The sequence below is a fragment of the Gallus gallus genome, chromosome 15 (assembly GCF_016699485.2).
Source record: "Gallus gallus isolate bGalGal1 chromosome 15, bGalGal1.mat.broiler.GRCg7b, whole genome shotgun sequence".
NCBI classification, from domain to species: Eukaryota; Metazoa; Chordata; class Aves; order Galliformes; family Phasianidae; genus Gallus; species Gallus gallus.
The window spans coordinates 7088782-7103904 of NC_052546.1; the positions used below are offsets into that span (position 1 = coordinate 7088782).

The 15123-nt window shown below is 51.7% G+C and overlaps 1 protein-coding gene across 1 annotated transcript in view; it reads left to right on the plus strand.

The window, feature by feature from the left end:
* The window catches only part of MYO18B (myosin XVIIIB), a 45246-nt gene extending 31402 nt beyond the window's left edge, over positions 1 to 13844 (plus strand). Inside the window, exons 39-44 of the mRNA XM_025155534.3 lie at positions 50 to 235; positions 4923 to 5056; positions 5472 to 5513; positions 5681 to 5842; positions 11518 to 12629; positions 13637 to 13844. Coding sequence (XP_025011302.2) covers positions 50 to 235; positions 4923 to 5056; positions 5472 to 5513; positions 5681 to 5842; positions 11518 to 12628 — 1635 coding nt within the window. The 3' untranslated portion in view covers position 12629; positions 13637 to 13844. The remainder of the gene's footprint in view (positions 1 to 49; positions 236 to 4922; positions 5057 to 5471; positions 5514 to 5680; positions 5843 to 11517; positions 12630 to 13636) is intronic.
* The last annotated feature ends 1279 nt before the right edge of the window (positions 13845 to 15123 follow it).

Below are 15123 nucleotides of genomic sequence, written 5' to 3' on the forward strand. Positions count from 1 at the left end.
CTCTCTCGTTGAGTTTCCTGACTCCTCATCCCATCTCACTGCCTCCCAGGTGCTGGTGCTGCGCTTGCGAGACAGCATCATCAAGATGGGAGAGGAGCTGGAGAAGGCAGCTGAGTCAGAAGCGCGGGAGAAGGAAAGCACCAAGTACTACCAGCGGAGGATGGAGGAGATGAAGGCAGACATGGATGAGCTGGTGCAAAGGGAGCTGGAGTCCAGCCGCCGGCGTGTGGAGCTGGTAGGGGAGTGCCCACGGTTCAGGGGGTTCTGCTGTTCACAGCTCTATGGTGCTGCCCATGGAACTGAGCCACTGCTGCTGCACCTTGTGTTCATTTCTCTGCAGCTGGGCTGGCAGACCCTCTACTTTTCCACATGCTGTGCAGCAGGGAGTGCACCCAGCACAAGGCAATGCCCATGGGGTACCAACCCACTGGGCACAGACCAGACAAGTAGCTCAGTCCCCACAGCATGCCCAGCCCTGGCCATGCCTCCTCTATGCAGCAAATCAGTCCCAGTCAATGTCAGCAAACAGTTAACCTGCTCTGTGTGCTCAAAGCCCTGAGCAGATTGGGAGTGCGGCAAAAATAGCTTCACCTTCATCGCACAGTCCTCTCCCGCATCTCTTTTCATGTTGTGTTTTTTCAGTAAACAAAAGGAAAGTCTTGCTTCCAAGCAGTAATTGAAAGATATTGCATTTCTTCTAGCAAGACAGCCACATTAGAAGCGGTTATTTTATCAATAATCTTTTATTTAACAATCAAGGAGAATTCACCATTTCTTTCGCCCCGAGGCTGCCAGCCTTTCTGATGGGAGCGGTGCTTCAGCGTGAATTATTCCTCAGCCGCTGTGCACGCTGCAAACAGGCTTTGTCCTTTCTCCTCCAGCCTGCGTGCTGCCTCATGGCACTGGCTGCTGTGTTTGCACAGAACGTAAGACATCTCCTGGGCACATGGCACAAAAGCCCATGAACAAACTCGTGGCAGATGTGGGGGCTGGAGCAGCCTGGAAATTTGAGGTTACCCATCAGCTGCAGGAGGGTAGAGGGGGGGTCCCGGGGACCCCCATGGAATCGCTCTGATTGCACTTCCCCAAGCATCACAGGAGAGCTGCGCTCAGGCACACTGAGCAGCAGGCATCAATAGTTAACAGAGAGCCATTACAGCTCTGCTCCCGCTAAATCCCCCATCTATTATAGATACTGCATGAATTATTCACTTAACATTACTTAAGTCATGGTCTGCACCTAACGATTTCTTTATTTAAATAAACAGTTGCGAGGCTGTGCACTCACCAGGCGCTGTTGGGGTTTAAGAAGCTCACAATTGGATATGTTCATTGCTGAGCAGGGATTGGGAATGGGTCTTGTTTTCTGGGGTCCTGAGAACTACTGCCTCTACATCAGGTTTTCCTTCTCACAGCTCTGTCGGAGCTGGAGGCTCTTTACATCGTATTAAGCCCTGTCCCCATACCTCTGGTGGCTCTCAGGATGGCGGTGTGTGCCCCGTTCATTGTAGAACCAACTGGGGCAGCTGGGAGGCAGGAGCTGTCCGTGGTGCTGGCACTGACCTGCAGCAGGGACAGCGCGGCACAGGCGTGGGCAGCCTCGTACAGTGGGTGGCACCCAGCCCATAGCAGGGAGTTGGAACTAGATGGTCTCTAAGGTCCCCTCCAACCTAAGCCATTCTATGATTCTGTGATGGGAGCTGAGGAGCTGTCTGCCAGGCAGATGGCTCTGTCTTATGAATTTTGTAGGAAGAATTAGTTCTGAAAGCAATCCAGGCCCCTTACCATCACGGAAAGGGACGCACGTTTTCTAATGGAGGGGGCAGCTCTTGGCCTCGACTGTCTCTGTCTTTGCTTCAGTTTCATGTCCTGAATTTCCCCCAAGGACCTGCAGCTCTTCTTGCTACAAAGCAGAACCTGAGCTGTGGCACGTAGTGAGAGGTGGATTTCCAAGCTAGAGCCAGTCCTGGGGAGTGTGAAATCAAGCCTGGGTCTCTTTGTTCATTGCTATTCTCATGCATTTATGCTCGTCCCAACACGAGCCCTTGCCTTGGCAGGGCAGGGAAGGGTGTAGAGCTCTGAGCCATGCTGCTGCACCGCATCGTCTTCTTAAAGTCAGCTGCCTCTAATGAAGCTGTGAAATTCATCAGTGTAATAATTAACTACTTCCACTGAAAATCAAAGTACTGATGCTAAAATATTCTTCACATGGATTTTTGTGGAGTTTTTTGAAGGTGAGAGTCACAGTGTAAATAACCATGTTTAAGGTTCCTTTGATGGAAGATAGCCTTTGTACTTGCAGCTCTGTTATTACCAAGCAGTCTAGCAAGGTGTAGTATATCATAGCCTGGTATTTATGTTGGTTTTTTTTTATTTGCAAGCTTTAAGGTTGGGTTCATTTGGGCAGTTCTAGTGAAACTGAGGAGGGAAATAAGGAAAGTTTGTGCTAATGGTCACTAGCCCCTCCCTCAGACCACGTCATTGCTGCTCCACAGCCCCTGCAGCCCTTTCTCTGGGCCCTGCAGTGTTATTCTTTCCTTTAAATGCCAATGGTTTAGGCTAAGAACAGTGACAAGGTCACCCAATGGAGAGGCCCTTTGAGGTGAGTCTGGGTGATGGGAAGTGGCGGGTGATGCTCTGCCGTACACACTGATTAGCTGTGCCGTGCAGTGGGCACGTGATTTCTGCTTTGCCATTGGAGCAGCAAATTGCCCAGGAAATCATCAGCACTTAACGGCTGCTAACAACACTGACAGTGCTGCTGGTGTTGGGGCCCCATCCCACTTGAGACTGCAGCCGTGGAAATGTTGTCACTTCAAACTTTGCGAGAACCCGAAAGCTAATTACTTAATTAAAAAAAATAATGATTGGTGAATACTGCAGGTGTATGCTAAGTTATTCAGATAGCAGCAATCCAAATTGGGCTAATTAGATTACACTTCACCTCGGGTGGATGAGAGTGCGGCAGTTGTGTTGTGACAGCAGATCCACAAACATATAGCAGAGATGCGGCGCTCGGCATTCTGCACATCCCAGCAACTGCTTTGCTGCTGCTTTTGCTTATCTCTTCCTAACTTATCTTCTAATAAGTTTGGGGTTTGGGTGCTGTGCGCTGGGTCGGTTCATCTGCTGATGTGTGTGTGTGGGGAAACCTAGCATGGGATTGTCTGCAGAAACAGGCAGAAGATATATTTTATTTATTGAAGATAAAATATAGATTAAGCAGATGTTTCTGAGCCAGGTGGGCTGGCTTCTGCTGTGTCTGAAGGGTTGGTTAGATTGGTGGAGGGCTCAGCTCTGCGTACTGGGAGCAGGGTTCAGCTTTTGGAAACTCATAGCATCACAGAACAGTGGGGGTTGGGAGGGACCTCTGGGGATCATCCAGTCCTCTTACACCAGGTCCAGCAGTGCCTGGCCCAAGCAGTTCCACCTGTGTTGCCTCTGCAGGCAGTGCCAGGCTCTCCCCACGTGAGGGGCAGACTGTGATTTTTCTCAATAGATGTGTTTGACCTTTTTTCCTTTCCCCTTTTCAGCAACACTTGGAAGCTCTGCCCGTGTGCAGATGTTACCACTCAGACCCGTTGCTGTACTAACAACGAAACGCTCTGTGCATTTACATTTAGATTGAAACAACATGTGTCAGAGGTGTCTGATAGCTTGCTGGGACAGCAGTGGGTTGACGTTGGGATGTTTATTGTCAGCTTGCATCATGAAGATAATTTTTCGCATTCAAAATCTAATTATATTGACATAATTATTCCCTTCCATGAGACAGTTGTAGGGTACAGTATGTTGTGAATTGCTCTCAGCTCTGCATGGCACCGCACTTCGTGTTTGATCAACTTGGTACCTGTGGCAATGGCCAAAGTGCCACTGCTGGAAGGAGTCCATTGTAGCAGTACCACTTTGCCTGAGTACTGCACTCTCCTTTAGGATCAGAAATTCTTTTGCTCCTTGTCAAGGACCCACATCAGTGCCTGCTGGGTCAGCAGCAGCAGCAGAGTAGGGGAGAGGAATTAAATGCAGGCAGCAAACTGCACTTCATTTGTGCAGTATCACGGAGCCAAGGAATTAGCTCAATAGAGGATCTTATCAGCCATATCAGGGCTTGGGAGTGCTGAATTTTGGGAAGCTTCTTGGCAGCTCTCAGGGTGTTACCAGTATTGGCACCTATTCAGAAGCAACAGCAATACGGTGCAACCCAAGCTGGGCTATTTCTCTGCATGGTTTTTATGAACTGGAATGCTCTTCCCCTCGGGTCCGGCTGCCTGGTGATCCCTGAGCTCCTGTTATTTGCTCTGACAGCCCACTGGCTCCCGCACTGTGGCCTGTCGCAGCCCACGCTGCAAATCATCTCTCACCTTGTCACCACCGAGATGGCAATTTTACAGCTGGCAGCCTCAATCATGTTGAATTTGCAGCTTGCGCTCCCTCTCCTTTTCTCTCTATCATGTGATGGTTTAGAAAACTGCACAAAGAGTTCTTTTTGGGTTCACCCTGAGAGGAGCTGACATCAGATGAGGATGGGTCAAGCATCCCTGGTGCCTCGGTGCTGCGGGTGCTGCCAGGTCTGCAGTGCTTGCTGTGTTGTGCAGCCTGCTAGGGCTTTCCTCTCTGCAATTTAAATTATAAATTAAACTTCTGGCTTTCTTATAAGCTGGTGATATGTCTGGAAAGTGCTTTGTTTCTAAGCAGGTGTGCTTAGTACTCAGTAAGTGTGAGTGGCCCCAGAAGCCTGTCATCATCTCCAGCCCCACACTGTTCCTTGGCAACCTGTGCCAGTGCTTCTGTGCCCTAGCTTAAAAAACACCCCCTCTGTGGGGTTGTTGCTCTAGCTCTGCTCACTTATGTAGGATAGGGCATGCATTACACGATGAGTTTGCAGGTGGTGGGTTGGGAACTGATGCGGTGTGGTCCTGCAGGAGCAGCAGTTGGCCGAGGCGGCGGCGGCACGACAAGGGCTGCAGGCAGACCTGGGCACGGCCATCCGGCGCATCGCCGACCTGCAGCTGGCCCTGGAGGAGCTGCGCGCCAGCGATGATAGCGATGCTGAGAGGTGAGGGGGGAAGGGTGAGCTAGAATCCACAAGCTCAGAAATTCACTCCCTCATAGTAAGCGATTTCCAATACAATTGGCACATTACAGCAAGGTGAGAAGTGTTTCCCGGCAGCGATGTCCTCAGCTGCCACGCTTGGCAGCAGTGCAATTCTCTGCTCCATACTGTTCCCCAGTGCAGGCAGTGCCTGGTGATGCTGCAGTGGGTGGGGGGTTGTAGCCATGCGATGCGCTGGGAATGGCCCTGATCACTGCTGCCTGGGAGGATGTTACCTGGCTCAGGCACAGACCCACTGCCATTCTGTCAGCAGTGGGTTTTGACACTTCTCACCCGGAAAGGTTTCGCACTCGCCAGCCTCACACAGTGACTTTTGGGAGGCCATACTGCTGCTGACTCTGTTGTCTGCTGTTTGCAGCGTGCAGACGGCGCGGGACACGCTGTGCTCCAAGAGAGAGACGTGAGTGAGCTCTGTGCGGGGCTGAAGGAAAACCCCAAAGGATCTCATCCAGCCTGGAACTGGAGCAGGGCTGCTGGGGGGCACTGTTCCCAATGAGCTGCAGGATGCAGAGGGTGCGGCCCCCAAACTCCCATCCTGACACTAACAGGACTCTGCTCTCCCCACAGGGATGCCTGCTCCAGCGTTGGCTCTGTGCTGAGTCTGGAGCCTGCAGAAAGCCTCTGCTCCTGGCCAGGCTCATCTATAGGGTGGTCATCTCCAACCGGTGGCAGCGTGGCTGGGAGCATCTCAGCGCTGTCTGTCGGCAGCCGCAGCACCCAGGGCCTGAGGTAAGGGACTGCCAGTGGGGATTGCATCACTGTTTTTCGTTTCAGCTGAGATATCTTCAGGGATTTGAGGAGAAAAATCAATTTGTGAAAACCACTCACAGGTCAGCCCTAACAGTTTAACAAGAGCCTTAAGTTATCAGTTTGTTAATTCTTTGCAATGAGAAATACATGCCACCTCCTGTTTTGCACAGCACATTGTGTTCGGGGTGGTTCAGCCAAGGAAAGATGTTGATTGGCTTAGAGCCTGCAAGGCTCCATGCCTGACATCTGCAAGCGTTTTGCAAAGCTGAGTACTTTGCAAGTGGAGAGCAGTAAAGGAGACCCCAGGGCAGGCACGGGGCTGACCAGAGCATGGCACAAGCCTGTGGCATCACTTACCTCTTGAGTAGTGTGTATGTGACAGCAATGAGCATGTGTTGGGGTGGCGTGTCCCACCCAATGTGGACAAGGACTGAGGGAACTGAGGGAGCTGAGGTTGCAGCATCCAAATGGGGGAGGCCAGGATCAGCGCAACGCCAGATGAAAGCCACTACATCAAAACCGTGCTTCAAGCGGTGTAATATCCCTTGATGTATTCTCCAGAGATAATTTAAAGAGGCGAAGCAGACTATTTGAGGATTTGTACGCCATATGCTCGCTTTTTGCTTCTGAAGAAACAGTATGCATTTATACAGTTTTAATATGAAATATGTTAATTTCTGACAGCAGTGCTGCCGGGCTGTAAGCAAGCTGGAGGGTGGCCCAGGCGCTCGTGTGGCTGAACTGCTCGGCTCTGCGCCATGCGGCACAGGGATGTGCAGTGACATCTGCCCTGTGTTACGGCCAGCACTGCACCCATCCTTGACAAAGCCCTTCTTGGTGTCACGTGTGTAGCAATTGAATGGGATGAATTTTGCTGTAGACCAAGGTTGGGTGGCTCCATCTCAGGAATGGAAGGGTCGTGGGTGCAGAGAGGGCACCTGGCTTGCGTGGTGCTGGGGAGACTCTGCTGAGCAGCTCTGCATCCTGTTCTGGAGCAGCGTGGTCTGAAGCAGCTCCAGGGCATGAGCCCCAAGTAAGGAAGGTGTTGCCTCTATTTTTCATGCATGGATGTGCTGAATGATAACTTTATAACAAACGGAAGAAAGGTTTTTTCTGTATCATGTGCTCTTGGCATTGGCTGCTGCAGGACGTTGCAGCCAGCAGTGTGAGCTGATGGAGGTCATGCGGGGCTGGGGGTTGCTGCCTGAAGCATGGGACTCAGGTGCCCCTTCTTCTGTGGCCCCAGGGATGGTGTTCAGGGATAGGCAGCATAGGAATGGGGACTCTGGGAGCAGTTGCTGGGCTCATCCCCCTCAGCATCACTTGACATCCTTTGCTCCAGCTGATCTAGCTGTGGTCCTAAGTGCATGGCAGTAAATCAGAAGTTATGGCTTATATTGTGTTTGTGAGATGAAGTATACTGGAATTATAATAAAAAAGCGGGTATGTAGGCTGGGGGATTAATAAAAATAACTTACTGGACTGACCATGGCCATAGTGAAAGGAAATTTGCACCTAGACCTGGATATTACCTGGCAACTGGGGTTTGTGAGAAGGCCAATTGCAAATCCCAGTGTGGTGGCTGTGCTTGGCTTCAGCTAATCTGCAGTGGAAACATTAGAGAGGAGTCAATATGAAATGCAACAAGCAGAATAGGATAGGCAAGGTAATAAAGACAAGATCAGCACAATGAGCTCTTCCGTATCAAGATTCCTTTGTCTTACACAAACTCCCAGCATTGACAAATGAATCTCCGTAGCACTCACTCCTCAGTCGTACACATGGGATGTTTCCTGAACAAACAGCTGTCAAAAGCCAGGGGAAGGAATATAAGGCTATTACTGTCAGGGTAGTGCACGGAAAGGAGAGACTTGATTAACGCGTTCTTTAATTCTCTACTATTTAAATGCTTGTACAAAATGTTGGACAGCAGGGCTAAGCCTCACTAAGCATGACACATTGCAGAGTTGGAATAAGCCTTCCATTTCTCATTAGGAAGCAAATTCTAAGCTCGACAGGCTGATCCTGCCGCTTGCTGTAGAGCATCCCTGCAGAGCTGCTGACCCGAGGTGCAGGCAGGGGCACCCCAGGGCTGGGCACAAGGCTGGGCTGTGCCATGCTGATTTGAATTGCATCGAAAGCAAACCACTGCACTGAAAGCTGGGAGCTTCTGTAGATGATGGAGTGGAGAGAAAATCCTTTTCTGACGGAAATGAGGCCAATTTCTTCTCTCTCCCTGGAATGGAGTTATCTTGGCTCTATTTATGAGTTACCAGGAAAAGCATCCGAGACGCACTTTTATGCCTGGTCATGTGTTGCAGTGCATGTGTGGATTTTATTGTATAAATTATTTCAACTACCATAATTGTAATCATGTTAATTGCTGTGTAATCTTCACTAATTATTGTTGTATGTCATTTGCTTTGGTGTGAATGGCATATTACAGAGTCCCGTTTGGCTCACAGATGCCTTCAGAGTTCTGCATGAGGCCCTATTTTTTGCCCGTGACTTAGGGAAATCTCTGACACCTGGCAGCCAGCAGTGCTTTGCTGGGTGGTTGCAGCGTGGTTGAAGCATGGACAGAGGAGGACTGCTGCAGGGCAGGGCTGCCTTGCGTTCGTGCCTGGCTTTTTCAGAGTATAATTAATAGAAAATGAGGTGTAACTTCAGTGCCTTTGTGGCACCAGGCGTGCAGCAGCAGGGGATAAAGTGCTGGTGGCTGGCGGCAGCCAGGGGCCCTGGGGATCTCCATGGAGCACAAAGCTGGGAGCTGCTGCAGGAAGGCACGTCTGCCTCATTCGCGTTCTCCCCGAGAGAAACACACACTGTGATATTTTGATCTCAGATATGGATCTTTGTGGTGGTACCTCCAGGTTTTGGCAACGTCGCTTCCTTTGAGGAGAAGCGCTAACAGCTTTTGTTGGAAGGACTCAAGTGTTGTAGGTGCTGGAAAGAAAGAGGAAAAGTGTCAAACGCTGAGCAACCCCCGCAGCGATTTCCTATGGCACATTGCACAGCTGCCTGCACGGCGTGGCTGAGCTTCAGCCCTTCTGCTGTGGGGCAGGGGTGGGTGAGCGTGGGGCGGACACGGCCCCTTGCCACCCCCTGGTATCAGGTTGGAGCTGGGGGGAAACCACTGTGCTCACTGCCACCACTTCGCTTCAGGCTACTATAAAAATAGTAACTGTCCATCTTGCTGAGCAGGGCGATAAATAGCAGAGTGCAGACTGGCTGTGTTACAGCCCATTAGGGTTTCGTACCTCTTCAGTTCCCTTTTATCTCGGTCTTAAAAACCAAAGCAACACATTGAAGCTGACTGTTTAATTTATGAAAGTCGGTCATGCAGCAGTCAGTTTACAATATTATTTAGAAACATGGAGAATGATTGGAACAATTTCCATACAAATTCTCTCTGAAGGATTACACTAGCTATTTAGGTAAGATGCAATTTAGGATCCTAAAACCCAGCATTACCAAAATGTCTGAAGCCATTAATCAGCTGGACGCTGGGTGCAGCGGTGCGGGTGAGTCCTGGAGGTTGCTGTGTTCCACGAGATTAAAACTGTGGTTAATTCCCTTTGCATTGGATAATCAAACAGTTCAGACCCACTGATGAGCTGCGGGCACGGGGGCTGGGGGAACATAGAGTGTCTCTGTTATCCCGTTGCTCCTGCAGTTGCTTCCCTTCCCCTGCCATGGAGTTTGTCTTCAGTTCCATGTAAATTATTTCACGGGTCAGCAGAGCCCGCTCGGAGCTCGTCCGGTGTTGTCACCAGGATTATCCACTGTCACCCCGTTCCCATGGCAACCCAAGCTTTCCCTGGGCAGGATGCTTTATTACTGCCGATGGAAAACCTGATGGCTGCTCCTACACTCCTGCTGGGCTCGCCGAGGTTTGTTTGTATTTGGGTTTTGCTGCTTCACTTTGCCCTTTCCTCTCTCTTTCCCTCTTTTTGGTACCAGACAAGCTTAGACCTAGGCAGCCTGCTCCCTGCAGCCAGTTTCAGGGTCCCCTTGGTGCTTTCTGACCCTTTGGTGGGGGTGTTGATGCGGTCCCTGTGCCCAACACCAACCACAGTGCTCGTGTGCGCCCATGTTCCTGGTCTAACCGGCACGTGGCTGGGAGCGAGCAGCCTATAGATAGTAACTGGCTATCGCTGTGCTAAAATTACACCACGCATAGCTCTACAGAGATGCTTCTTTGTTTCAGATGTGCCCTGGCAGCATGGCCCTTCGCCTTTCCCTGCAGTGGCACAGGGAGAAAATACATTTTTTCAGCCCTTCAAGCTGAAAGATGAAGGTGTGAGGGTGCAAAGTGTCACACCTGAGGTTTAGTGACACTGAGGCCACTGTGATTGCAGCCCTTCCCCAGCTCTATGAGGACAGGAACAGGCTTGGTGCAGAAAGCCCTTTTGCAGCGTGCACTAGGATCTGGCACCTTGAGATGAGAGGGCATTTGCTGTGGGAACACTCCACAACTCCTCTCCCAGAATTGCTACTCAGTGCCATTGGACACTTGGGTGAGGGACCAGAAGTGCCCAGGGGAAGGAGGGAGTGCCCCTGTTCCCACCATGCAGCCACTCTATCACCATCCCTGTCACACGAGGCTGGGAGTGGTGTCACTGTTGTAGTGCCAAGGAGCAGGGCTGGTGTCAGGACCATGGCTGGTCCTGGCCATGGACCTGCTGAGCTCAGTGTGGAGGTATGAGCCGTGCTGTGATGCTGGTGATTGCTGTTGTTGTTGCCCTTTCTGCTGTTCCATGTCTGCACTCCGTAAAAGTTGCAATCCTGATAGCAAGAGCCATCTGTGCTGAGCTGATGCCATTCCCTGGGTAGCATCATGCAGAAGGCTCTGTGAGCCCATTGAGGTGAAGGCTGCGTGTTTCTGGGTCACAGTCCTGTTAGTGCCAGTGGGTGGTGGGGCTCGCCCTTGATGAGCGCGCGGTGCCCACACCATGACGTTTGCATCACGGCTGCTTGCAGGGTGAGCTCCCACCCTACACGATCACTCTCACTTCTGCTCACTTCTGACAGCTGCTCTTCCACGAGCAGATTTTTCCCCAGTTTGCATTTGCTTAAGGGGTGAAACCATGTGCTGTGGGCAGAGGGCAGTCCTGGTGCCGCCTAGCAGGTAGATGTGCTGCTGTCTTGCTGTCCTCAGAGCCCCTCTGCAGGGCAGACCCTGCATGGAAGCAGCTCATCCCTCAGCTCTGCTGCTACGCCCTGCCCAGGGCCGGCCTTTGTGCTGCTCCTGCACTTCCCTGTGGTTTTTGCTATCTGGAGGAGCACTGTGCAGTAACGTTAAGAAGCATTTGGTTTGTTCAATGAGTTGGTTTCATAAAATGTGAGCATAAATTTGGCTTAGGCAGAAAGAAAACAAATCCTATATATTGCTATAATATGACGAGAAGAAAGGACACTTGGAGGTGTGTGTTGCTTTGGCAGAGTTAAAGCGGATGATGCCACACACTGTATGCCACAGTTAGCCGGTTTTGTTTTACTCAGAGTTATTTAAAGACAAAATCTTCAGGCACTGCTGAACTTTTTGATGCTGCAATAAGAGTTTTTTTCTGAGATTACCATGCAAATATCAGCTTTTAGCCCCTGCTGGATGGCATTAAAGCGACTTAAACTAACGGGACTCTGTTGTGCAGGGGGAGCAGAGACACCACAGAGCCCGCAGCCACCCGGCCGGGCTCCTCCTTGAGCACCACGAGATCCGTTGATGCTGCAGACGTGGGGAAGGCTGTGAGCCCTCTGCTCAGCACGAGGAGACGGGAATATGGAAAACCTCCCTCAGACAGCACGGAGCTGACGAGCCCGCTGGATAAACCCAGAGCCAGGTCCCCGCTGCCCAGCGCCTCGGCCGCGCTCTCTGACTACGTGGGGGAGCTGCGCAGGAGGAGGGTGGTGGAGCGGGAGCAGGGCCCGCTGCCGGAGGACACCTCGGCCCTCCCCATCTACCACACCACCGGAGCCGCGGCCCTGCGGCGCAGCAGGCCTCGCTTGGGGGACGCGGGCACCGAGCTGCTTGGGGTGAGCGACGGAACCGACAGCAGCCTGCCGCGCTCCTCCAGCCTGCGCAGCCTGGTCCAGCAGCCGAGCAAGCCTACGCTCTCCCCAGTGCTGAAAAGATCCTCCAAATTTGGCTCCTGCGATTCCCTCCTGTTGTCCCTCGGCGGCCCCGAGCTGCTCGGGCCTAGGCCATGGAGGAGCCGCCTGGAGCCATCGGCAGAGGAGGATGGGCAGGCCGCGGGCTGGGCCTCGCCGGGCACCGGGCTGGGAGAGGGGCTGGGGGGAGACCCCTGTGCCTGGAAGATCCCCACCCTCGGCTTTGAGAGGAGAGCCAGCCCCGAGCTGGAGGAATTCCTCCCGGCCATCCGCAAATCCCGCTCTACCAGCAGCCTGGCCAAGCCTGGCAGGGACAGGAAGGACGGCCACCGGGCCCTGACTGTCCGCTTCCAAGACGAGGCCGTGGTGGGCGATTCAGCATCCTCCAGGAGCAGGAGTGCAGCACAGCCTGGCCTGGCCCCTGGCGGGGACCGCTCCGACTCCTCCTCGTCCTCAGGCTCCATCCTCTCCTCGGGATCCATCCTCTCCTCCAGGAGTGCCGACAGTGTCAAGCAGCGGCCGTGGAGGTCAGACGGGGAGGGCTGCAGTGGGAAGGGCAGCACTGAGAGCAGCGGGGAGAGCCACCGGGCAGAGGCAGAGGGGAAGGAGGATGACGTGAGCAGCATCATGAGGAAGTACCTGGGAAAAGAGTGAGGTAACAGCACCGAGCCGCGAGCCCCGGGTGCTTTGAGCTCAGAGCAGTGATGGCCGCTTTATCCCCAAGCTGCTGCCTGGGCTCACACTGTACCCCTGGCGCTGTGTCCTCTGGGCCCTGCCACACAGCCCCATAGACAGCCCTCAGCCCTTTGTCCACTGGGTCCGGAGCTTCCAGCCTGGACACCAAAGGTGACCCCCTCCGCAGCAAACAGCTCCAGCTCCCAGTCGGGCTGCGTCCTGTAGTTAGCAATTGCCTCTGACAACCACTTGGATCCAATTTTCGGATTACAACTGACACTTCGAGAATTAGGATTTATTACTGCAATCCAGGTTTGAAAGCAAAGTCCCTAATGAATGCGCCACAACTGTAATTAAGTGTTTAAAATAGATTAGGAAAACATTTTGTAAAACCATTGCCTTTAGACGAACTTATTGGGTGTCAAGCTGTGACCAAATTGACTAAGCCAACAAAAGAAGGGAGCGCGTGTTAATAAAACATTTCTTTCCAGGAAGCAAAATTTGCATAATGCAATGTCCCACTTTTCCCAGACTTTGTCACTATAATGGCAGTAACTGGACTCTGTGCAGTGCACAAGTGAGGAGCTGCCAGCAGGCAGAATCCCATCCTTCTTTTGGAAGGGCATCTGATAGGAAATATGCCATTCAAACAGGGACTGAAAGGAGCTCCCCAAAAGTCATGAGTTTTACAGCTGATGAGACTTTTGGCTATAATCACGCCAGAGTTTCTGCACGCTCCTGCTCTGTTTTGCTTCACCATGGGGGTTCTCGGGGTCAGCACTTTCTCCTGCAGTCTCCTGGCTGCCCAAGGTGCCTTGTTCCATTGTAGCAGTGCTCAGAATTAAGCAACACAGCTGAAGGATGTTTTTGGGTCTTGGTGTGAAATGCAGTAGCTGGAGTGGAGCATGAAGGCCAGTTGAACTGAGCTGCACCTTGAAGAGCACACAGTACGAGCTCTCGCTATATATGCTTTTTTTCTATTTTTAGTTTCCAGAAGCTGAGTCTTTATCTGAAGTTTTATAATTCCATTCGTAACTGAAGCCAGACACATCTGTGGTTTCATGACCGTTGCCTGCTGGGACATCTTCTGGCCACATCCCACTCCCGTGAAGGACAGCATGCAGCACCTGTTGCAATGGGAGGCTGTATTCCCATGTCTGCTTGGTTTTTACACAATAAAATTTTTGCTTCTTCACCCCAAGCCTCCCCTTGCCTTGCATTTCCATGCAGTGTCACTAGGTACGTGGAGAGGTGCAGGGTGCTCCCAACTCTACTTCTCAAAGTACACCCGTAGGCAGGGACCTCCCTCCATACCCTCTGTTTGCTCCTGACCAGCTCTTCTTATGATCACAATCCTCTTCCCTAGAAGAGACCCCAGACTTACTCGTCTATGGGGTGCTTGTGGCACAACTATGCAGGTGTATGCAGCACTCTTCTTCCCGTCAGTGCCGGGCTGAAAGGTTCCCACTGGATTACACAGCCCCCTGTGACCTTTTGGGCGGCCTTTGGAAAGGCAAATGGGGCAGTATTCAGCATTCGGTCATGCTTTTTGGATTCCTCCCATTCATTTCTAATTTAAACCAAACCATGGCAGCAAGAAACATTTTCCTTGTCACAGATGAATGCGAAACCTTCGTCTCTGGGTTCCCGTCAGCAGTTTGCTCAGCTCCCATGTGCTCTGTAAGCACTTTCTCTCTCCCAGCAGCGCTGCAGTGCCAGCAGCACACACCGATACACCACTGCGTCCCAGGCACAAGGTGACAATCCCCATGCACACATCTGCACAGGCATTCCTAGCCACTCAGGGTGGCAGGTAGCACTGTGTGTGCCATTCCAATCACTTCAGATGTTTACCCAGCCTTGCACTGTGCTTTGGGAAGCGAGGGTCCTGCTTTTGGAGTACACTGAAGTACATTCACAGCAGTCCCTGCAGAGCACCCATGAAACACGTTTTCTGTGAGCATGCTGAAATCTCTTGGAGCTCAGTGCAACCCCGTTCAGAAACAAATGTACGGTTGTTGTTTTTAATCCTTTTTTTTCCCTTGAAACTGGCACGCTGAACTGCAGCACACTGTGTAATCATTACAGCCCCTGCAAGTTCACAGATTAAGTGAAAGACATCTCTTCTCCAGTCCTCCCTGCATAAAGCAGGCAACTCAAAGGGGAAAAAAATAGTTTACAGAAATCCTGCGCTCCCTTCTGTGCTTTCAAATGCAAAAAGAAAAAGCACAGATTGCGCAGTTTGGAAGAGAGATCTCTGCAGCCTGCCCTTCCATCTTGTAAGAACATTTCTTTAATACTATGCTCGAACAAAAACTTCTGGGAAAGATCTGACTAAGCTGCAGTAGCCAAGCTTGGCAGGGATGAGAACTTACTTAGAATCGTGAAGGTTGGACAAGACCTCCAAGATCAAGTCTGACTTCTCCCTGATGAGCCTCCTGGTCTGAGTGCTGCTGTGAGTGCTGTCCCCAGGT